The sequence below is a fragment of the Chanodichthys erythropterus genome, chromosome 5 (assembly GCF_024489055.1).
Source record: "Chanodichthys erythropterus isolate Z2021 chromosome 5, ASM2448905v1, whole genome shotgun sequence".
Taxonomy (NCBI): Eukaryota; Metazoa; Chordata; class Actinopteri; order Cypriniformes; family Xenocyprididae; genus Chanodichthys; species Chanodichthys erythropterus.
The window spans coordinates 19,167,514-19,191,931 of NC_090225.1; the positions used below are offsets into that span (position 1 = coordinate 19,167,514).

Genomic DNA, 24,418 nt, shown 5'->3' on the forward strand with positions numbered 1-24,418 from the left:
CTGTGTATTGAGCTGAGCAAGCCAATTAGCCGGGTTTTCTTTCGATCGCTAATAATTGCTTGCTGTTTGCAATATCACCAAACTCCACCTCTCATTTGCTTGTTTGAGACTTTATTGCTTGGCTACATTCACACAGCAGCAAGAGTCAGTTGTCAGTCCTGTTTTAGAGCGCTTAATACAGTTACATTCCCACATTGTGTGCCCAAACTCAATTAATTAGATTTAAATCCGTTTCTGTAAACTATTATACAAACAGGACAATTTTAGAGTCGCACTTGTTAGTAAATGAGATTTTAAGTTCCAAACAAAGAATCCTTTGTAATGTGATCACTAAATAATACTTCCACTGGTCCGTACCTCCTAGCTACAGGGATTTCATGTTCCTTCTTTCAAAAGGCAGCATCTCAAACAGACGTTGATCTCGAATGCAAGCTGCCTCGTTCTGCAGGTGGCAGCCTGACTTCATTATCACACTCGTCTGTGTGCGCATGTTTTAGAGCAGGTTCGTAGATGAAGGCTGAGATGATACAAAGTGATCTGTGTAGAAGCAGCCTCCGTGCATCAGTGTCGACCGTGTGTGCGTGTCATCTCTATCGTGAGGGTTGCAGCATGGGTTTCAGACATCAGTGGAACAGCACTGACGCTTTGATGCTAAACTGCGTCATCAAAGCTGAATAAATAGTGTTTACAGATACATCCTCACTCTTCCAGGATCAAACAGTCCTGCGTTAACCATGTACAATCAGACACAAAGTGTCAGATGGTGTTGGCTAGCAATGACGACATCTGCAAGCGAGGTTCGGTGCAGTGATATTGTTTTGTCTTTACTGCAGTCGTTTTTCACATCGCTAAACGAGGGCAGTTTACAAATAAGCGTCTTTTTTCTTCGTTTCTTTTTAGCAGAAGCCGTTTTGAAGTAGTGCTCGCTGGTTAATCGTCTTATCTCCATGTAATTAAGGGCTAGAGTGGCCTTCCGTGCATTTCTATTTCAATCATGCCAGAGATACCATGAGAAACAAACAGTCGGGCCATACGCGACTCAATTACTGCATGCTAGAGGAGATCTAAAACTGTCTATTACAGCGTATTTTACGGATAAACTGTTGCTGCTAACTCATAAATCCTGTGCCTCATGCGCGACTCAAATCTATTAGTTTATTTGAACACTTCTACATTTAAAAGTATATCTTCGTTCTTATCTATCGTTGACACCACTGTTTTTGTGTTAATGTGTAGACGTGTGGAAAACGTTTCCTCCGTCTACAGATTTGTCAAAACGCTTGATTTTGATTTGGGCTTGGAAAGCTGGCTTTCCTCTCAGGAAGTGTTGTTCCTCTCCTTTTTCTATAAACAGTGGAAAAGGGACTTGAAGAATATGTCCCAGACTCACTATTTCCACTGTAAACACTCTGTGCTGTTTCCATCCACAGCAGTGGCTTTCGGCTGGGTCTGCCCAAGGCCCTTTTCTGGGGAAGGATTTTCCAGGGAAGAACTTTGTTTGGATTTTATAGCAGCATTGCTAACTGCTATCCCTACAAGGGTGTGGATGTTTATGCAAACTGTTGCGTAGAGTTAATCTGTCCTCAGAAAAATTGGATGGTTAGAAGCTGTTCTTGTTCAGAAACTGGATTTATTCTATTTTTAATACTGAAACTGATTGTTGTTGTTTTTTTTTTTTACCTAATTTTGAGAAAATTAATGAATCGTATGAATGATTTTTGACTGATTCACTAAAAAAAATCAGGTCTCAAACTTGTTTTGAGTTATTCTTAATGGCTCACTCACTGACTGAATGTGATTCTATACTGAAACAAATCATTACTTCAATCAAGTCTGACTTTTAAATAAACAATTAACTTTGTATGTACTGTACTTAGTTGCACACAGTAATTTTTCTTAATTTAAAGTTGCAAAGTAGCAGAAGTTAAAACAGATCTTTTCTTCTATATTGTGACGCACATCTGAATAAAACGGATTATCAAAAGCAAAAAGTAGAGCGGGGACTTTTTTCTGTCCATTATTTGTTGATTGGATGGTGGCAGATTCAAATGTGAGCTTACAATCAATTGTAAGAAAGGAACGGGGATTAAGCAGCATACATCAACAAAGGGAAATCTGTTTAATTAAATTTTGCTCAAAACATTTTTGGAAAAAGAAACATTCATTGATATATCGTCCACAATAAGATCAATAAGATACATTTAGAAATGCAAAGAAACATTTTTAAAGTTCTGTTCAAAAATACGTGAAACGTACATTTGTGAGATTGCTATAGTCATATTAAGAGATGGTTTAAAGAGTTAGTTCACCCAAAAATAAAATTTCTGTCATTAAGTAACCCGTAGGACCTTCGTTCATCTTCGGAGCACAAAATTAAGATGTTTTTGATTAAATCCGAGGGTATATGAATCACACATAGGCAACCATATCATTGCACCTTTTGAGGTCCAGAAAGGTAGTAAAAACTTAGTTAAAATATTTAACGTGACTACAGTGGTTCAAACTTAATGTTATGAAGCTACGAGAATACTTTTTGTGCGCAAAATGAAAAAAACAAAACAAACTAAAATAATGACTTTATTTAACAATTTGAACTGTTGTCATATGCAGTTGACGTAGTGAATGCAGTGCAGTGCACTAAAATGTAAACAGACATGAAGTTTTGTTGCATGAACAACTCTCACAGACACACTAAATTAGAATAATAAATTAGAATAAATTAGAACAAATAAATTATACTGCAGCAATTAATATTTTGTCAGAACCTCTAGTAAATTACATGTTATTTCCTTTAGTCGCATTTCAGAATCGTGATCTTAGTTTGACAGAACAAAAATGTTTCTCAATTTATCCAGAATTGTGCAGCTCTAAGTTTCTTTACCGCTTATTTATTTTCTTTTCATATAAAATATAAGAAAGATTCGTTTACATTTTATTTGTTTTGTTTTAAAATTATTTGTTGTTTACCTTTAATTAAAAATGTATTGGTTAAATTCAAACTGGTCTTTTTTTGAAAAAAAGGTTATTAAAATATTTTCAATAATTATCAATACGGAACAATTTAAAACATTATATCGTGATACATTTTTTAGCTGTATTGCTCAGCCCTAACGCAATTCACCGATGGGAGTGGCAAATGAGCAGAGCTGATGCTCATCAGGTGCGGGTCGACACAGACGCAACTTGTTACATGGAATATATGGATAACGTCTTCCTCTTCCATTCCAAAGAAATGAATACAAGTGGAAAATATTTTCTCCCTTCTACCACATGCTCTCTGTTCTCTGCGGTGTCTCCTCCAAGCAGCAACAATTGTAGCCATGTCACAAAATGGGTTATGACATGCTCTTTTTGGGTGTTAAATAATGGCGCAAATACCAGTAAATTGACTAGCGCAAACATTAGTAAATCACGTTGTGTGATTCATTTAAATACTCTCCTCTCATAAATTTTGCATCTGAAAGGGAAACTCTTACAAATGCATATGCAATAAGGTCAGCCACAAAAACAACTCAGTCCACGCCTTTTCAGTGCTAATTTTGCACTGCGTGTCTTTAGTAAATCCCGACAGTAGTTTTTTAACGCCAAAAGAGGGTTTGCGCTGGCGCAAGCTGTTAGTAAATCTGGCCCTTGATGACAGAAATTTCATTTTTGGGTGAACTAACCCTTTAATAGTTCACTGTTGCAGCTGGAAAATTCTGTTGTTTCTTAGTGTAAAGTATAATTAATTTTTTTCCCTTTTTTGTTTTGTGACTCCTTCTAACCATATCATTACATTCACTGAAAAATCTTGATATTCCTCCCCTCACAGTAGCTGAAGTGAACAGTCTTCCTCTTTTGTTCTCTTCACTCTGACTTGATCTTCCACTCTCTCAGCAAGTAATTAAACCGTTGTGTTGAGTGAAGAAAAAAATCACCAGTATCGTACACCAGCTATCTGGCCGATAGTAAAGGTAAACCTGTGTTTGAGGCTGGGAGAGCCATTTTTATTGCATCGTATCAGCCGTGAAAGAGGTGCTAAGATGGACACTCTGTATCACCGCCGCGCCAAAAACTAATCTAAATGGAAAACACATTGTCTTCATTATTTTGCAAGTGCTGAAAGAACATTGTTGCCATAGTAACTGGCAGGGGAGGCCGAGGGCTGCTTCAGGGCCAGTGAATGGAGTACAGGAGAGCCCTCCCGAGCCGACAACAGAAATGGCCAGTTAGTGAGTGTAAAAGTGCTGCTCACTCATGTAATTAATTTCAAGGAGGATTGGTGTGCAGGGGGGGGCGGGATGCAAGGTAACAGATTTAACATGGATACTTAGGAGCCGCGAGTCAAATGGCAGCCCCGAGCATGAGAGAGAAGGACAGTATGCGGGCGTGCGGTGGGGGTAGATGAGGGAGTGTGTTTGATTAACAGCAGCGATGATGACATGCTGTTTTGCAAACATGCGGCTGAAATTGCTTGCATCCATAAAGCTGTGGCTGCCAGGCATAGCTTGAGTTTTTCTCTGGAGGATTTTTAACGAATGCCAAGAAAGCTGTTGTTTTCATGAGGTGGTACCAGACATTGCACACACACACACACACACGTGCGCGGACCGAAAAAAGGCTGAAGAGCTTTATTAAAAATCATATGAGGAAAAATAGCATCAGTTCATATCACTAATGCCATGAAATCCAGACCAAATCCATCCTGTGCTCATATTTATCTTGTCACATATTTTGAATACCAAAAGGATGTTCTTTTCAAGCTGTTGGCTGTAATTCTGGGAATCCAAATGATAAAGGTCTTGCCAAATGGGCGGGGCTTAACAGTTTATTTTAGCATGAACGTGTGTCAATCAGCTCACAGCTTGGTTCATTTAAAGTCGGCATGAAGCCGAAGTTTCTTCCCTTTTGTGACGTATATCTGAGTGAAACAGCCTCTCAAAAAAGTGACCGATTGTCCTGCCCTTGTGCCGGTGAACACATCATCAGAGAAGAGATTGGGAAGGGAAGTTATTATTATTAAAGGTTATGAGGGCGCATTTAAAAAAAGAATGATGTGCATGGATGAGTCATTTCTTATAAATATTGCAATATTCCATAAAAAAAATTTCATGATTTGTTTAAATGACACTGTATAACAAATATTGACCGTCTAGTTGTTTGCAGTAGGTGTTGGTTAATGATCTTCTGGTCAGCAAATGAGAAAGAGCTAACCGAGGTGGGTCAGGTGCTCTTCTCCAAGAGGGAGGACAGTGGCCTGACCGCTAATGGCCGTGGCGCATGTGTGCGGAGGCTGTTTGTCATGGCAATTCATGTCAGGGTGTAATTGGTTTACCTGGCCGTGTGTGTTGTGAGGCTTGTCTGCATAGCTAAAAACAAATTACCCACCACTGACCTTTCAGCTACACCGACCACATGGCCACACAGAGGCGAACGGGTAGGGAAAAAGATGGGAGTGTGCTGGAAACAGAGTTTGAGTGCCATGATGGCGCTATTTCTTGGCACTCCGCTGTTTGAAGGAGAGTGTTTGAATGAAGGATGCCTTTGGGGATATTTATTTGAGCCGGTTCACAGCATGCAATGTTTTAAAAGGAACAGCGGAGCATATGTCCCTCGCAGACTCGGCCGTCCCGTGCTCTATTTGCCGGTGCCTAGATGAAAACGTCTGCTGGTTTTGAAAAGCAGCTCCTGTGCAATGCAGCTTTGCTTGCACCACTTATCTGTCAAGAGCAGTAAAGGGGGGATAGAAGGACGCCGTAATTCCCTACTTCCTGCATAAAGGATACAATATCCATTTTAGTGACAGTGTAGATGGGCCTCAATTTAAATCTTAATCCACGGGGGCTGAGTCGCAGTCGGCCGGATTGATTCTAGCCCGCTGAGTGTGCGACTGCGTGCTCCAGGCGACGCTGCACAAGTTGATTTTCTTTGTAAAAGTCTGACACTTTGCCGCCACCCTCCGTGTGCTCGTTTCTGTCTTCACTGGCATGTACAGATGACAAAAGCACTCTAGCTCTGTTTTGTTCATGTATTTCTCCCTTGCCAGAAGCCACTTCCACATGACGACTGGAGATTAATTTCTCAACTAAATAAAAATAGGCTTGTGGTTGGGATCTAATTTAATTTTTATTGTAATGTATTTAGCATTGTTAATAGTTAGCAATAAATAAAAAAATTATGTATAAATATAATAAATATAATAATAAAAAAGATCAGGGTCTGTCCTGATATCATAATAAAAATAATGAGGGTGGTTGATCTATCTTACCAATCAACTATTATATATTATATATATATTAGTTGATATATATATATATATATATATAATAATATATTATTTATTTATTTATTTTTACCACTGCTAATGCCGACAGGGCCTGACCAGAAGATCATGTGCTAATTGTGAGTTTAATTTCAATCAATTTCAAATTGATCCCATTACAGTGCTTTCTAAGCAGTAAAACCTCTTTTCTAACCTGCTGTACTCAGTTCTCTAGCCCCCAGACAAAGCATGTGTAAACAGGTGTAGCAGCTATGAGCTATAAGCGCTGTGCCATTGATCAGTCTCTTTAATTAGAGAGTGAGATAATTAAAACACTGTATTTTCAGTCAGCTGGGTTCATCACCATATTTTTTTTTAAACCAATACCGAGTAGCAGAGTTACACCTTATTGACAAGTTCTATTCCTGAAGGTTTTTTTTGCCTCTAATAGTTTTCTTTTCATTTAATTGGAGTTTCACACTAATTAGATTTGTCTTATAAAACACAAGAAAACTCTGGCACAGCAGGAGCTGCCGAGCAGGAGGTCGGATGTTGAGAGATTTTTGAAAAATGTTAGTCTCGGTTGTGAACAGTATGCAAACGTGTGTCTGTGTTTGAATCACTGTTTTTTTCATCTGTTATCTTGCTGTATAAATTTAGGGCAATGTATTTTACATAATGTGCTTTTTTGTGATCAGTTTTCATTTGGATGTAAATTTACTGACATAAGTGATACAAAACAGCTGTTCAGACCCCATCAAATGAATAGTTATTTTTTTGGCAATAAAAATATCAATTTTTTTTACCTTTTTAATGATGCATTAAATTAATCAATTGTGAAAGTAAGATAATCATGATGTTACAAAAGATTTCAATTTCAGGTAAATGCTTTTCCTTTTTGCTGATTAAAGAATGCTGAAAAAATACATCACAAAAATTTTTCCACAAAAATATTAATAATAACAATCGTCTCATTTGCTGCTTTTCTTTATCAGAGTCAAAGTTTATGCATAAATGAAACATAAAGGTGATGATACATGGGGCAACTTTTTGAGCAATGTTGCTTAGGCACTTTCCCACTGAGAATGAGCAACAAATATATATCTGGATACGTTAGATCGGTCGTGGGCAATTTTTTGAGATCCTCCAATCAGAATTTTAGCAGCCGATCACGTGACCGGTTCAGAGATTTCAGAAAAATTCAAACAAGATGGCGGCCCCTCAGCGGCAGTGGAGCGGAGAAAAGGAGTGTGAACTTTTATTTTTTTTACGTTAGTAAGTTGTCATGCGTCAACCCAAAACATGGAATTTACCTCATATATTGCTTAAATACCAACAACTGTCCGAAGTAATGTGTGTATGCTGTAATGAAGCCATTGAATGATTTCATTTAAATACTAAAATGACGTGGTTTGTTTAACGGCTGTAGTAGCGTAGGCTGTACGGCGTTTTACACATGAATAGCTTTTGATGCGATCAACGCGGGTTCAAATCCGCCTTTTGCTGAACTCGCTCTTCTCCCTTTTCCCGTCACAAATCAGATCGGAAAGGCTTTTATTTTTAATAAAAAGAAAGAAAATATTTGAAAAGTTGAAATAAATTGCCTAACAAGTGTTTACAATAAAGTATTTACTGAGCTGCCTACTGTCTGTTGCCCTAATTAGTTGCCATGTGTCTCATCATGTTGCCCGTTGATGGCAACATTGCCCAGCAACATTGCTCAAAAAGTTGCCCCATGTATTATCACCTTGAGTGAGATAAATAAAATTGTCTTCAGAGATTGGCCACCACACTTCCCTGTAGCTACAGTATTGACATTAGACATTGAGAAAAGCACTAATGCCTAGAACATTTCTACAAATTGTATTGTTTTTGGATCTTCAGTATGTGAGTGATAGAGCTCAGAGCCCAGTGGTAGACTACAGTTGCTGATGTTTCAGCACTTTTAGGGCAGGCCTGAAACAGAAGGACGTGGAATTTCTCAGCTTACCTATTCAGCAGTAGGAGTCCTGAGGTGTCCAGCAACAGCCAATCTGGTCTGCTGCCGGCAGGGTTCGGTTTACACTGGCCTGTCAACTGTACTCCTCACTCATGGTCCACAAACCCAATGTTCTGTTCTGCTGAGCTCTCAGACAGAGCCAGAGCTTTCATCCCCCAGCCTGAAATACAGCTATTCACTTTTACCAACAGTGCAGGAACGTAAATTACTTTTTTTTTTTTTTTCTTTCTAAAAAGCCTGGCCTGGAATTCCTCTTCTCTGCTGTCACCCTAAATTAGAAATCTCAGAATTTATACATCCTTATGAAAGACTGCATTTTCTTTCAATGATACCACAGAAATAATAAATTAGTGTAGTAAACTCATTTTCACATTGCAGCCAAGTCTTACTTTCTCTCTTTTTTAAAGAAGTAAACTGATATGTAAACGTATGAAATCTTTGTAACTTTCACATGACAAGCATTCATCTCACACGACTGTGCTTTCTAAATCTATGTGAAGGCGTCTTTTATGCTCTGTGAGATGCTCAGTAGCTTCCTTGCCTTGATGTGCATTAGGGGCTATTTTTAGATGGGAACAGTACATAAGATTCACAATCATGTGTCTCACTGTGACCTGATTTTTGAAGACTTACTGACCATCCATTCATAACCACTGCCTGCAGTAATGGTAATGAGAAAATACAGAAACGGATATAAAACTACAGAGTATTTTGAGTTGCTTTATATCAGTATATCAGTTTTTATAATTACATTTTTAATAATTGTTTTTAATTATATGATAAACATTAGTAGACAAAACTCACCAACACTGAATTAATTAACTGATACACTGTTAAAAAGTTTGAGGTCTGTAAGATAATTTTGATCAAACAGACAATTTACAGCTGAATTTTCAGCATCATTAGGTCCGGTTCACAAAGAACATGTTTTTGCTTTGAAAAATGTGAGAAGTGGGCAGTGGAATGGGGGAAAAAACGTGAGGTCTCGAGACACTTTTTTATTGTATTATTTTTTTTTAAATTAATTTATTTTATTTTAACTTACTTTAACTTGAGCGTCACGTTTTTAAAACACCGTGTCATGCGCGAGACATTGCAAAAGATGAAAAATGTGCACAAAAGCATATTTATAATGGAAATAGTACCACAGTGGAATGGAAAATCTTGTTCTGTATGAATGGCCCCTTCAGTGTCACATGATCCTTTTTCACATGAAATTATTCTTAATATGCTTTTTTGATGCTCAAGAAACATTCTTTGTAATCAATATTGAAAATACTTGTGCTGCTTAATATTTGTACACATGTGAGACATCGGGATTCTTTGAATATAAATCTAAAAAAAAAAAAAACACATTTTTTTGTAATAATTTAAAAGTATTTATTATGATCTTTACTTGGGTCAATTTAATGTATTCTTGCTAAATAAAAGTATTAATTTCTTTAAAAATAAAATATCTCCAAACTTTAGAATGGTAGTCTAAATTAAATCATTAAAATTAATTAAATGACTATGAAGGTTTATTATGAATTAGCCCTGTGATTAATTTTAGATTTACCGGTCAAGTTATTTTTGGCAAAATTATGCATTGGTAAAAGTGAGACTACTTCAAAGGATTTCTGAGCTGTAATGTACATTATTTAAAACTGTAGGAAGTTGTTTTGTGTTAGTTGGTGGTTTCCCCTAATTAGTTTTTTTTAGTTGATCCACAAGTATTGTTTTACTAACATAGTCCACTACCTGAAATGTTTAAGAGCCACTGTTTTATATTCATCATATAATGCAAGAGGAAGCAAAGGAACGTAACAGAAGCAGTCCTACCAGTGGGGGACTTTACTGCTCCTGCCACTCTAACCCACTGTGAGATGGACACACTTCCTGGTTTATTTACACAGGGCTGTCCAGGCCTGGCAGTTGGCGAACTCTGACAAATGAGAGAATCTCAGGATGAGCCAGAGGAGGGTGAGAGAAAATTGTTTGGAATGCTGGACATGCTTTTGCTCAGCCTCACAAAGACACACATACACCAGCAGCCATGATTGGCAATCTTGGGCAGTTTGTTGATAAGAGCGAAGGGTTAAATTGTGATTTACGCACACAGTGATTTGTTGCCGTCTCGAGTTGGACAGGCCGAGCGCCACACAGACCCACGGAGCTCTTATCTGAGATAGCTGGAGTTTTTCACAGCTCTGGTCTTGCCCTGCGCAGTGAATCAGAGCTGAAGTGAGCAGACACCGAGGAATGAGAGCAGAAGGGAGAGTGAGTTCACAAATCGCCTTAGAAACACCATCTCTGTTTCCCCCCAACGTATTCATGGCATGACGGGATTGTCCTGGGGTATCTGGTGACGCATACCTGCCATTGTAGAGACCCCTGGCACCGTACTGCTGTTCAATATTTATAGACGCCAAACGCTCTCAAATATCAAATGGTTAAACAGCTGCGGACAATTTCAAAACTGGCTGCCCGTTTTGGGAAGTGCACAAGCCGCAGGGATAGTTGCCAGTGTAAAAGAGTTCATTTTCTTCATCACTCTCTTTATATTGGGTAATTAATTGATTTTAAAGAGTGATGTCGTAATTGTTTCCGTGTAGTGAGGTTCAGGGTGTCTAAACGGACACTGTGGAAGAACGTTTAGCGATAAAGCGCACTGATACACAATATAAAAATCAAAACTGACCCCAGATTAGTAGAAAAAGGTTATTTTGTGTTGGCATCGTGTGGTGAGCTGATGAAAAATGGCTGTCACTTCCCCAACCTGGCGTCAGCAGCTCCCTCGTGAGAACTTCCCCTCAGGTGAGAAATTAAAGTGGATATTATCTGTGCAGCAGCCCAGCAGCAGTTCAGTATGAGGCTAGGATCCATTTTGCTCCCTTCACACAGGAAACGCTGGGTTGACATTATTTTCAGGGCGGCCTCTGTTAGTGATGTGCTTTTCATTCACCTACTCAAGGGCAAGGTCAAACCGACTGAGGTCGTTCTGCTTCTACAGAGGTGTAAAGGAATCTTGAAGAAATACAGTGGGTGAAGAATCACAGGGTTGAACATTTTCATGATAATATTTGTGGCTATACAGATAATATCTCTTAGTTCCATATTCTCCATTCTTGGAAAGAAAGTAGCTTTTACTCTACACAATGATATGTGTTTTGATTTTGCAATAGCTAGTTAGTTCTGGTCCTCAATTTTGATGGACCGGGCAATGTTCCAAGCATACTTATATACATGTATATATGTGACCCTGAACCTAAAAACCAGTCATAAGTTGCAAACAGTCATATTTGCAATTTTTGCACCCTCAGATTCCAGATATTCAAATAGTTGTATCTTGTTTAAAAATGATTTTATATATATATATATATATATATATATATATATATATATATATATATATATATATATATATATATATATATATATATATATATATATATATATATATATATATATATATATATAATCATTATATTTATGTATATTTTGCATGGCTTTAGTGCTTTTAACATTTTTTTGAAAAAAAAATTATATATAAATTGGCCATTGACAACTGAAAATGATGGAAAAAAACATGAAACATTTTTTGAAATATATGTGTGTGTGTGTGTGTATGTATATGTGTGTATATATATATATATATATATATATATATATACTAAACATATATATATATATAATATATATATACTAAACATATATATATATATATATATATAATATATATATATACTAAACATATATATATATATATAATATATATATACTAAACATATATATATATATATATATATATATATATATATATACACTAAATATATATATATATACTAAACATATTGTGAAAAAATACTAAAGCCTCAGCACATAATATATTAATTATTTGCCATTCACACATCTACACATTACAGCAAAAAAGTACTAACTTGTATAATTACAATGATATATAAATATATAATTTTTATCTAGTAGTAGATCAAAAATATACATATTTTAACATCTTTAACGCTACCCAATATTAGCTGCATATCAACCATAAATTTGAAATAAAATATTCACAAATAAATGTGTACTTACTTGAAATATTTAAATAGTGTAAAAAAAAAAAAAAAATTACTTATTTTATGCATTTAGGAGTATCTCATTTGCTTTAATAAATAAAATTTAAAAAATAGATTGTACTGGCTAGCATCACATGTATATAATTATATTATACTGAAACCCCCTTAATGGTTGACCACTAATTAAAATAGTCTGTTAGTTCAGGGGAGTTTGTGGTGGGGGGTGGTCTGTCTGTACATATGCCCTCCCCTCTCCGATCCGTTCACAGATGGGCCACACCAACCTTCTGTTCCAGCAGGGATCCCAACAGATCCGAGCTCCGAACAAATAATGAGAGAGAGAGAGAGAGAGAGAGAGACAGGTATAGAAAGAAGAACAGAAAAGACAAATTAAAGCAAGCAGGAAGGATGGGGACTGTGATATCGTGGAGGATGAGGTGAGGAGAGAGGTGAAGGGACAGAAAAGCAGACTTGAGTCAGTAGCTAAGTACCTTGTGACCAGAATGAAACAGAAAGCCTCAGGCAGATGTAAAGAGTAAAGAAAAGGAGGGGGTGGCAGAAAGGGAGGGGGGAGGGAGCGGAAAGGGGGATTCGGTTTGAGAGTAAGAGGAAGGTAGAGTGAGTGAAAGAAATAAATAGAGAGCATGAGAGGAAGAGAGAGAGGGAGGGCGGCAGTGGGGGAAGATGGTGAGCCGGTGCGGCCGTGTTGATTGGCTTGTATGAAAACACATGACTGCAGTGGGGAGCCTCTTGCTCAGGGTGAGTGGCTCTGCTTCAGACCAAACCACATTAGATGAAATGAATCCATTCCCCAGCCTGTTAAAGGAGCACGCTGCCTGGGTTCTGAGGAGAGAGAGAGAGAGAGAGGGAGGAGGGGCGGATTGAGTGGCAGGAGAGAATGGGGTAGAAAGAGAGGGAAAAAGGAGAGATGGGGGCAGGAGGAGGCCAGCACACACACATATGGTGCTAGAGAGACTGCTCGGGAGATTACGGCACATTTTAGGTCAGGACAATAGAGAGCAGTGGAGAGCCTTTACGCTGCCTTTCTGGACTCACATAACAAATGCTGCCTTGTGTTGTCTGCAGGGGCCACTGTCCAGCTCGCTGCTCCTCGCCACACACACGGAAAATGGCTTCAGAGCAAGAACAGTACGGTTATGTGCTTGGTTATGTTTCACTATTTGCATATTACACACTTTTTGAATTTCATCTTCACAAAAGGTGTTTGAATTAGTTGACTATAGCAAAACAATTACGGGAAAGTATGTGTACTTTTGATACACAGTGGGCTTGAAAATGTTACATTGGACTTAAAATATAAGAGGTCATTGCTTTAGAAAACAAAATATTTTAGTTTTAAGACAAGCAACACAAGTGCACTTTTCGTGTAAAATAACAGACTAAAAATAGATTTTATGTGTTTTAAATGTTAGATGCTGCCTTTTGTTTATGAGAAACAAATTTAGGGCCACTTGAATGGAATAGTGTTAGTTCAGAGATGCTCTAGCATAATTTGTTTGCCAAGCTATTTGGTTTTAAGTTTTGTTATCCACAAATATGTTTAGATGCACAACTGTTTTTAACATTGGTAATAATAATAAATGTTTTTTTGAGCAGCAAATTCGATCAGATTCTTTCAAATGATTTCTGAAGGATTATGTGACTGGAGTAACGACTATCAGAGGAATAAATTACATATATTTAAATATATTTAAATTGAAAACTTGTAACAAATATTTAACAATATTTGTTTTTACTATATTTTTGATCAAATAAATGCAGCCTTGGTGAGCATGAGACTTTCAAAAACATAAAAAAAATTTACTGACCCCAAACTTTTGAACGATAAGTGTCCAAATACTTTTTGTGGCACTGTATGTGGCTTAAGGTTAGTTTGTGGTGATTGATCCAAGCAGACGGCAGAATGTAGCCCCAAATGCTGGTGCCCATGCCGTGGACCCACGTCTCTCTGCCACTCAGCTGCGGCGGTCACACCAACAGGTGCTGAGACACTTTCCCCTGTCTCCTCTCTGCAGGCGGTCTGGTCTGATCTTTAGTATGACTGCACTCTGATCAGCCAAGCTGAAAGTTTCATACGTTACACCCACAGACCGCCCACAGTCCATGCACTGACCGGCTGAGGCATACTCACAATCACCAGTTCTAATCTGATTGGCTGATGCTATGCAACACCCTGTAATCAAGAGTTCACCAATTCACAAATGAAGATGAGTTTTATGAACTGTTTTGATGGAGAGCTAATCACTGGATTAGTTTGACAGGTCAGTGGAATCAAATCTATGGAAATAGTTAAATATCAAAAAGTTGTGTTTGAGACTCTTTGAAAAAGAAAAGTAAACTAGGTTCGAGCAGAAGTATATATTCCTCTGTATATTTCCTCTATGGAACAGAAAAACATATTTTGAGAAATGTCTGTATTTTTGTCAGTGGTCACCAACTTTCTGTGGTTTCCAATATTGTTTTAAATATCTTTTGTTTTCCACAGAACAAAGAAACTTATACACGTTTGGAACGACATGAGGGGAAATTATGATTTTTTAGGTCCCTGTTAAAGACGTAAAATTAAGATCAGTTGTGATTGTTGATTTTACATGTCGGTCAGACAGATCTTTCCTGCCTAAGTGGGCAGCTCTTGGCCAGAATAGGATTGAAAAGACATTATGCTGATTGAGTTTAATTTCTGGCTGTGTAGAACTATTGTTCTGCATGCATTAAAGTGGCGAATGCAAAGTTTACACCACATGAACGAGTCGGGTTGCTTTGAGAAGATCTTTTGGTCGGATCAGAGCGTGAGCTGTAATTATGATCTGTCTTTTAAGCTTGGCCTTTTTCTTGAATTGTGTTCCAGGCTGGTATCAGTATCTCAATCCCTGTCCTTAACCCAAGAGAGTGACTGATGGTATTTATAGAGAGCTACCTTTGAAAAGGGAGTCAAGCGTGAGTGGAAATGCAAAACTCACTCATGCGGCGTGTGTCTGATTATGAAGAGATAATTCTCCTTGCACAAAATAAGTCCTCTCTCTCTCTCTCTCTCTTTCTCAGCCCTCTTTCTGACCTCACCTTTCTGACCTCACCTTTCTGAAGATTAAACACAATGCGTTTTTTATACTTCACTTCCTTGCTTTTGTTTTTGTTCTGACAGTATGAATTTTCGTTCATCTGATATGATTCATCCTACTGTTTTTTTAGGTTTATTTTCTCTACCCTGCTGTTTTACTTCTGAATACCTGGATAATCTCATTTTGTATGGTTTGATGGTGTGAATTCCATAAAATATGATTTTATACATCTGATATTGGTTAATTAGAACAGTCATTGGTTTCACGTTTTTTCACGCTTGTCAACTTATTGAGTAGTTTTAATGAATAACAAGTCCTTAATATTACATGTAATTTTTAATAGTTTGTAATAATTTGTAATTTTTGTAAAAAAAAATGTAATGCATAAATGCACTCATTCTTTTGTTCAACATGTTTAAGTATAAAGTGTTTAAGTAACGTGTGTTTTTAATAATAATAATAATTATTATTATACATAAAGGATATGTGATTTGATTTAGTCAGGGCCAAGAGCATGAAATATTGTGAAATGCTGCCATCATGGCCTGTAAACTTTCTGTTTGGATTGAGTCTATAGCTAGCTTCTGCTTCTCTTTGAATAATGAGAACAAGAGTTTGTTTTCATTGAGGTAGTTGGTGTGTTATATAACTGGTGTTTTTCCAGCCTTCATTGCCTGAGGGGTGAGAGAGCGACAGAGAGAGAGAGAGAGGGATGCGTGATCAAGCTGTGTGGAGTTTTGGACTCTAGGCTCTGCTTTACGGCTCTCTGACGTCATAGATCAGGATGTTCAGCAGCCACTGTAATGATGTTTTCATGTCATCATCACCCTCTTGAAGCCCGTAGCTTAGAGTTTGCACACCAAACAAAAGCCGTCTCATGAGAGAGAGGAGGAGGAGAACGAGAGCACTCCCCCCCCCCCCCCCCACTCTGGAGGTGAGAGTGACAGCGGGGTAAGGAGGGAAATAGTTAATCAATAGCCACAAGGTCAGACAGGCGAGCCTCTGGTTTGAGCGTTCCCTGTTAGTGGGTTGGAGCAGAGGATTTGTAGCGCTTGTAAAGGCTTAAAGGAACACTCAGCAGTTATTTGTGGTGGTGCTGATGGTCAGGGTGGCAGGGCTGCAGTGTGTGTGTGTGAGAGAGAGAGACACCTGCTGGCCTTTGACCGTCAATGCAGCCACACCGACCCAAATCCTGTCAGAGCATCTTTGCCAAAAGAGTTCTCTCTTATATCCAGAGCGATTTATATTGTATTCAAGGGACAAACTTCTGTTTGCACTGTTCTGTGGGAATTGAACCCACACCCTTGCTGTATTTAGTGGCCATCCCTTTTTAGTTTTCATTTTGAAAAAAATTTAAATCTAAAAATATAATTTAATAATAGAAGCAAAATTGCATAAGATATGATTTGTTTAGAAAGAGTATAGTTTTGTTTATTTTATTTTTTCAGTAATATTGTTTTAATACTTTAATTCAGAAAGGATGCATTAAATTGACCAAAATATTATTTTTAATATAAAAATATAGATAAATAATATTACTGTTTTACTAATATTACTGTTTTTGATCAAATAAATGCAGCCTTAGTGACTTTCTTTCAAAAAATCTTACTGACCCCAGCCTTTTGAACGGTAGTGAATAAAATGTAGTATTTATGCTTTTTTTTTTTTTTTTTAATTGCTAATGAAGGTGACAAAAATGACAAGTCTATATTTTTTACAGAAAACAATTTTTCTTCCAGGAGAGTTTATATTTTTTGAGAATTATTTTTTTTATTATTGGAAAACAATACATATACTGATTAATAATAGTAATAATAATAATTATTATTATTATTATTATTATTATTTTGCAGTCAGTTGCACATTTGGTAGTGATTTAGGCTAAAAATGGAACATGTTGTGCTGTTGTATGAATCTGGCATTGTGGGTTCAGCACACTTCTGTTATGCAGGTACCAGGCATGCCGTCTCATCCGTGACTTACATGCTTAAACATTTCATGCAGGCTTAAGAAAGCACCCTTAATACCTGTCCCAACATCACTTCCTGAAATGCACTGACTGCTTTAACATATATAGGGCACTATCTAACCCTCCTGAGAGGCAGAGACGCTCCCCGTCCTGTCACGCACACAGCCGAGGTATTTGAAGAGCGCTTTATCAGACCGCTGCAGTGGGTGGTGGGGGAATTTTGCTTTCTGCCTCTTTTTTTCACATTTGTGCCTTGGAATGTTAAGAGTGATGGCAGTAAAGTGGTCAGATGAGAGATGAAGTCCCAACATTCCCGTTCCTCACCAATTAATCCTTCCGTGTGTCGGCACAGTGAGTTACAGCGCTGGCCACGGGGCCCCATGTTTATTTGCCAGTGAACGCAACTGTAAATCAGCCCGCAGCGGCTAAATTGATAACCTTGAATGTAAGGCCTGATACCTTTAGCAGCATGTAATGGACACACTGATGGGGTTCAGGCATTTGTAGAGGTGTGATTGGAGTGTAAGCACACATCCATTCAGCACACATACCTCGCTTACATCATTAAAGAGTTGTGCTGTTGCTGGCTATTTATGAAGATCACGGTTGCGCTTTACTTGTAAGAAACTGAGAGGAGTGTCAAAGTTACACCGTCAAGATGGATGGGACGGCTCCTCCTCACCCACTACTGAAATGTCATCTGAGCACTCAGTGTCTTTCAGGGCCTTGTTGAGCGTGTGAGGAGATCACAGATTTGTGCTGAAGTGCTCTCCCGTTTTTCTCTCAGCCTGACACACTCCTTTCTTTGTCTGTCCATTTTTCAGAGAGAAGAACTTTAATGGCTTCCAGGTAGAGAGAAAGAGGCAGCAGTCAAGATGAACTCGATTCCTTCGATGGACAGGCACATACAGCAGACCAATGACAGGCTGCTGTGCATCAAACAGGTGAGGAGAAAAGAACCAGAGTGACACAATGACCGTCTGTTTGTCTGTCTGTTCATTGTTCCAGACTTGGCTCATATCAGGTTGCTGAATATGGTTGGTGTCTGAACTCTGTTGTCCTCCCCGGGTATTTTCCAAGCATCTCCTATCATCCGATCACTTCTTGTGTGCACAAACAGACACATTACATAGCTATCTATCTATCTATATGCAGATTTGCCATAGACTTATATTACTTTTAAATTAAGCACTATCATTCAAAAGATTTATTTTAAGAAATGAATACTATAGGATAGATGCTATTTACCTGTTTACCTGCTATTTACATTTTCTTAGCGATAGATGCTCTTTACACTAAGTGAAAATAGCAGAATTTTCTTAGCGATAGCCTATGCTATTTAAGCTCGGTCAAAATAGCGATAGATTCTATTTACACCATGTAAAATAGCAGTTCTTTACAATAAGTGCTCAGTATTTTTGTACATTAACAGGATGAAATAATATCATAGAGTGTAAATGATTATATTTATTAAAATTATTAAATGGATGCTGAGTTATTGGGAGAATAAAAACCCTCCCTACAACTTCCCCTAACCCTACCCAATAAATACTGTTAATATTATTAAACACTGGTTAGGAAGCATATTTCCACTTTTAGAACATTATTTTCATTTTTATTGAAAATAAATGTCTTTCTGATGTGATATGTTATGGGAAAATGGAAAAGAACTAGCTATGCAAAAGGCGGATTCGAACCCATGTCGATCGCGGTAAAAGCCAGAAGCCTGGCTCAACCAGACATTGGTGGGCGGAGCTAGTGTAAATAGCGTTTGCCAACAAGGGACGCTATTTGCACCTAGTGTAATTAGACACTCCATTGTTTTTATCAGTTATATAATGTTTTCTAAACCGTAAACCTATCAGTAGGTATCTGTACATTTGTCCGCTCATGTTTCATTATATTGATGGGGACATTTAAAAAAACCCACACAACTAGAGTCAAACTTACACACACACACAAAAGTAGGTATGAACAAACACTATATCTTTTGATTCTAGACTCATAATTGCAGTGTGCTATGTAGGTGTGACATTATACTTCTCTTGACAGATTTATGTGAATATTTGACATACCAAGTTGTATATTACAGACAGTTCAGGATTTTTCATGTCCACACAGTTTTCTGCTAGGCTTTGTTGTCAATTAAGCAAGTCTTGGCGCTAATAAGATCATGTCTACAGCATGTAAGAATCCATTGAATTTCTGAGCCTATTTAATTGGTTACAAATGACACTGTTATCTCCGTTTTGCATAGCAGATTGAGCCTGATTAAAACTAAAGACAAAACGCAATCGATTGCTGCTCATTAATCATATTGATATGGCACATTTAGTGTGGTGAGAGTTGTCAGTTTTGCCGCCTCGACTTTTGTCCCAGTGAGCTCAATTTAAGCAGAGACAGTATTTGTATTTGGAAGTATACTTTATCATTTTATTTTTTCCCCCTGATGTCCACATATTATTTTTATCAAGGTTTTAGCACCAGCATCAGTAATATAGTTTTACACAACTGTTTTTCTGACCCTTAAAAATAACCAAGCAGTTTTTGCTACTGTACCTTTAAGACTTCCATATGTAAATGACCTCTGCATCTACAGTATGTATAAATGCCAATATGTGGACAGTTTCTAAATGTTCCTATGATTGTGATGTCAATATGTCAAAAACCTTATACTCTTTCAATCTAATAGGGGTTTTCCTTTCCTCTCTGTCCCGTTTCCCTCCTTTCATCATTCTGTCATCCTGTCACTCAATCATACGCCTGCCTGTCATACAATCTATTCTTCCCTCAACTTTACTCAGTTGGTTATAATGACAGAAGTGTAAAACATTAAGTCCAAACTCATGACTAACACCCACATGAAGCCATCAGCATGTTGTGATTGTAATGTCAATCAAATGGACCATTTTCTCTCTTGACTTCTTTGACTTTTTTCTATTCTCATACAACCAGTCTCTCGCACTGCCATCTGAGTTTCATTTACAGAGCCCTTCCTACAGAATTCCTCTGTTTTCTCATTGCGGGCTTCCTCACCAGCAGTTAAAGCCCGCACGCTGAGCAGTCAGCAGCCAATAGCTGTCAATCACACAAAATGAGATTCTCTTCTGTCTGAGAGGAGCAGACTGACATCACAATCAATTCAAGGAGAACTGTTGCATTCAACAGAATCTCACACTCACCCAAATCAATTTTCCTACAATTTTGTTGTTCGGTTTAACTACTTATTAAACATTGAACAGTGTCCCCGTTTTCTTTTTCTTATTTGTGCAGCTTCAATTTATTCTGCTAACTAACTAAAACTGAAACTCTTATCATTCACATTGTTTACCTTTGAATGCATGATAAACGTTAGGATGATCAGAACAATTCTCTTGGCTCATTCTCCATCAAGAACATGAGGAATTTAATGATTAGAAATAAAAAGTGAAACATGCCACAGCGACTCAGTTTAATTAGAGTCTTTCTTTTCTCTTTTCTTCTTAAGCAAGAAGAAATTATCATTCACATGGAACATGAATACAAATTTGCTGAAGAGTATTCTGATGCTGGAGGAGGCAGTTATTCATGGTCCATGTCCCGTGTAGGACTGATGAAATGAGCTCGTGCTCAGGGACTTCCTCTGACAGATTAGTTGATGAGAGCAATTGCCCTTAAGATTTCAGGATCCTGAGCCCCCCCCCCCCCCCCCCCCTCTTTCTTTTTTCTTTTTTTTTTTTTTTGTCCGAGTAAAGTCTTGAATGTGGTTGAATAATTTGAAAATTTCTTTGCAGAAAATGACCTAGTATGATTTTCATTTACTTAATTTAGTATTTTAAATGTAGTATATTTAGAGTCATATTCTGTACATCTTATTATATACATTATAATACCTTATTAAATGTGAACTTGAACCACAAAACCAGTCGTAAGTCGCACGGGTATATTTGTAGCATTAGCCAACAATACATTGTAAGGGTCAAAATTATCGATTTTTCTTTTATGCCAAAAATCATTAGGATATTAAGTAAAGATCATGTTCCATGAAGATATTTTGTAAATTTCCTACCATAAATATAAAAAATGTTCAATATATATAAAAAAATTAGTTTTGTACGTAATATGCATTGCTAAGGACTTAACAACTTTAAGGGCGATTTTCTCAATTTTTTTATTCTTTTTTTGCACCCTCAGATTCCAGATTTTCAAATAGTTGTATCTCAGCCAGATATTGTTCAGATGAGATATATATATATATCTCAATTTCAAAAAAATGTATCCTTATGACTGGTTTTGTGGTCCAGGGTCACGTATATTATATTAATCCACTTGTAAAAACTGAAAAATGGAAAACTAGGCAAAGCTGGATTAAAACACAATTTTTTAGAAATTGTAGTGTAGTTTAGTGAAGTGTTTCTAGAAAAAACAATTATAGAAATAGAAATTTGTTGTTGTTTTTTTGTTTGTTTTTGTTTTTTTTATTTTCATTTTCTTGTCCATTCCTGGAAATCCTACATTTAAAATACCTTGATATTTCCAGGTTTTCCATGTATGTGAACGTCATGTAAATATTGTAATGCTTGCTTCACAGTGATGTGTTTTTGCATCTTAGTTACTATAACTGGACTGGGAAAACAGCAAGAAAACAGCAAGAAAAATCTTCCGTTATACTGCCACTTTGTGTTTATATACAGTGATTTGCGGTATAGATGATCAGAAGTGTAGATGTCCGGACCTGGTCACGCAACATGATTTAATGCCTCTGGAGTGACTGTTCACAACACACAGAGCTGCCCTGAGGTGGAGAGGTCCTGTTTGGACACCGTGTGCTTGGCAGGGGAAAGGTGGAGTGCTGAGATTTGGCCACTGTTACGTTAACACCTGTGTTGCAATCTTGCCAAAAAGCCTTCATTGCTGACACACCGCTCTGAGTGCCTACCATCACAACGGCGTGCTTTTCATCCCCTCATCTCTTTCCTCATAATCGTGTGGTTGGACCCTGACATCAGAATGTTCACTTAAACAAAGAATTGCCTTCCTCAAAATGGATTTTTTTTTTTTTGTGGCGAGAGGGCTGAACGTTCACTACCCGCATATCCCTTATGCTGTGCAGGATTTACTCAGCAGGGTTCTGCGGCAGTAGACATTGGCTCTTTGTCAGATGAGCTCTTTGTCAACACACACACACCAAAGCCGCTCATTCAAATGGCGACCTCTGCCGCCCTTGGAAGACAATGCCGCTTCCTCACTGCAAGCCGGGGAAGAGGAGGTGTCCGTCCGAGTATAATGGTCTTCAAAGTGCACAGTCTCCTCCTCAGAGCGGCTAAACATTAAACGTGCAAAGGCTCTGAAGAGGGTGTACAGATTGCTCGTTTGTTTAAATTTCCTGTCGTGTCTTGTGCGCCACCAGTCGCAGGAGAGTTTGGGTGGGGGGAGGGCAGTCCTGAGGGGAGGATAAACAACCTCAGTGCTCAATAAATAAAAAAAAAAATCGTTGGGAAAAGAGAATAAGCCTTTTCTCATTCAATTCTGCCACAAAGCCCGCCCTCTTGTGCACGCCTTATTGGCCGGCCTGCTTGACTATGGCTTTCAGAGGTGCAGATCTATTACATCTTAGTGGACAAAAGATGATGAAGAGTCTGGATTAGGACATACTGCGGTGTGTGAGGAGGCCTTGAAGCACACTGAGCTCTTTGTCAGAAGAGTGGATCTGTCCCAGAATGCACAGCTGCGTTCAGACCAGGAGGCCTTGGGTTACCGGTTGGGTTCTGGCAGGGGCTAACTGAAATATATACAATATTTAAAAATATGAGACTTGTATTTTTATTAAAAGAAATTAAAAGGAAAATTAACCCAAACATGAAAATTCTGTTATCATTTGTCATCTGTGATCATACTCACTTCGTCTGTATGACTTTTTTTCTTCTGTGAAATACAAAATATTTTAAAAATGTTGTTAACGAGTCAGTTTTGGTTACTATTGACTTCCATTGTACAGGTTTAGAATGACAAGAGGATTCCCTTTAAGAGAAGAGGATTTTATTTTTTTATTTTTTTTTAATGGTTTTCTAAATCATCATTTTGTGGAAATATTTTTCTAGGTGGATAAACTTACTAATGCTCATTTTTGAATTCCAGCATGTGTCTCTTTGTAAACAGAAAATTATGATATTTACATGCTAATGCGTGTCGTGTTGAAGTTTTATGGTTAAAAATTGTAATATATTAACCAAGCGGTATTTGATTTCTTCTCTTCAAACAGCACTTACAGAATCCAGCCAATTTTCAGACGGCGGCCACAGAGCTGCTGGACTGGTGCGGAGACCCACGAGCCTTCCAGCGGCCCTTTGAGCAAAGCCTTATGGGATGCTTGACGGTAAGCCAGCAGCTGCTCACGTCTTGTCCTCATGTCAGGGGCCAGTGACGAAGGTTAAAGCAACAGTCACGCTTCATGTGTCCCTCTGCCCACCCACTCATCTCTCCATTTTTTTCTTCCCTCCTGTAACCTCTTTTTTTATATATGTGTATAGAAGCGACTGGTGTGTAAAGGTGGTTTCATTTTTTTTTTTTTTTTCTTTTTCTCGATGATAAAATAATTACACTCTCAACAAGCTAAAAGTAAAAAAGTCAGTCACTAGTAGGCTGATTTCCCCCAAAAACATTTTTCCAAATTTAATTCTGTTTGGTGATGCTAGTGGTCCAGAACATGCAGTGGTGCAGAACATACAGTAGGTTGAAAAGTAGCCCCCTGTCCCACATTCTCCATGACAGTCATTGATTATGGCCCACTGCCAGTGTTTAGCACCTTCAGTCTGATTCAAGCCTCCAGTCCAGGTGCTTTTCATGGGTGTACAGACATTTTCTATTGATTTTTCACTGGACTTATTTCAGTCCCACTCCCACTCTGTGATCTAAATTCCTCAGATAATGATTTACTGGGAGGCTTTGAGAATACATTTGATCTAGCTAGACTTACATCAGTTATCTGTACTGATATTTCTTTAAAGTAGCTGCCATTATATATCCTAGATCACTGGTTCTCAACCAGGGGGCCGGGGCCCACGAAGGGGCCACAGCAAACCTCCAGGGGGGACA

The 24,418-nt window shown here is 37.9% G+C and overlaps 1 protein-coding gene across 13 annotated transcripts in view; it reads left to right on the forward strand.

Moving 5' to 3' along the window:
* Positions 1 to 24,418, forward strand: part of zmiz1a (zinc finger, MIZ-type containing 1a) — a 165,709-nt gene that overhangs the window by 101,039 nt on the left and 40,252 nt on the right. For 11 of the 13 annotated variants that reach the window (XM_067386432.1, XM_067386434.1, XM_067386429.1 and 8 more), the window contains 2 exons: positions 18,169 to 18,288; positions 23,586 to 23,699. In XM_067386432.1, coding sequence (XP_067242533.1) covers positions 18,220 to 18,288; positions 23,586 to 23,699 — 183 coding nt within the window. In that variant the 5' untranslated portion in view covers positions 18,169 to 18,219. Of the gene's footprint in view, positions 1 to 13,191; positions 13,445 to 18,168; positions 18,289 to 23,585; positions 23,700 to 24,418 lie in introns of those variants that run through there. The other 2 variants (XM_067386430.1, XM_067386437.1) reach the window with 2 other exon arrangements.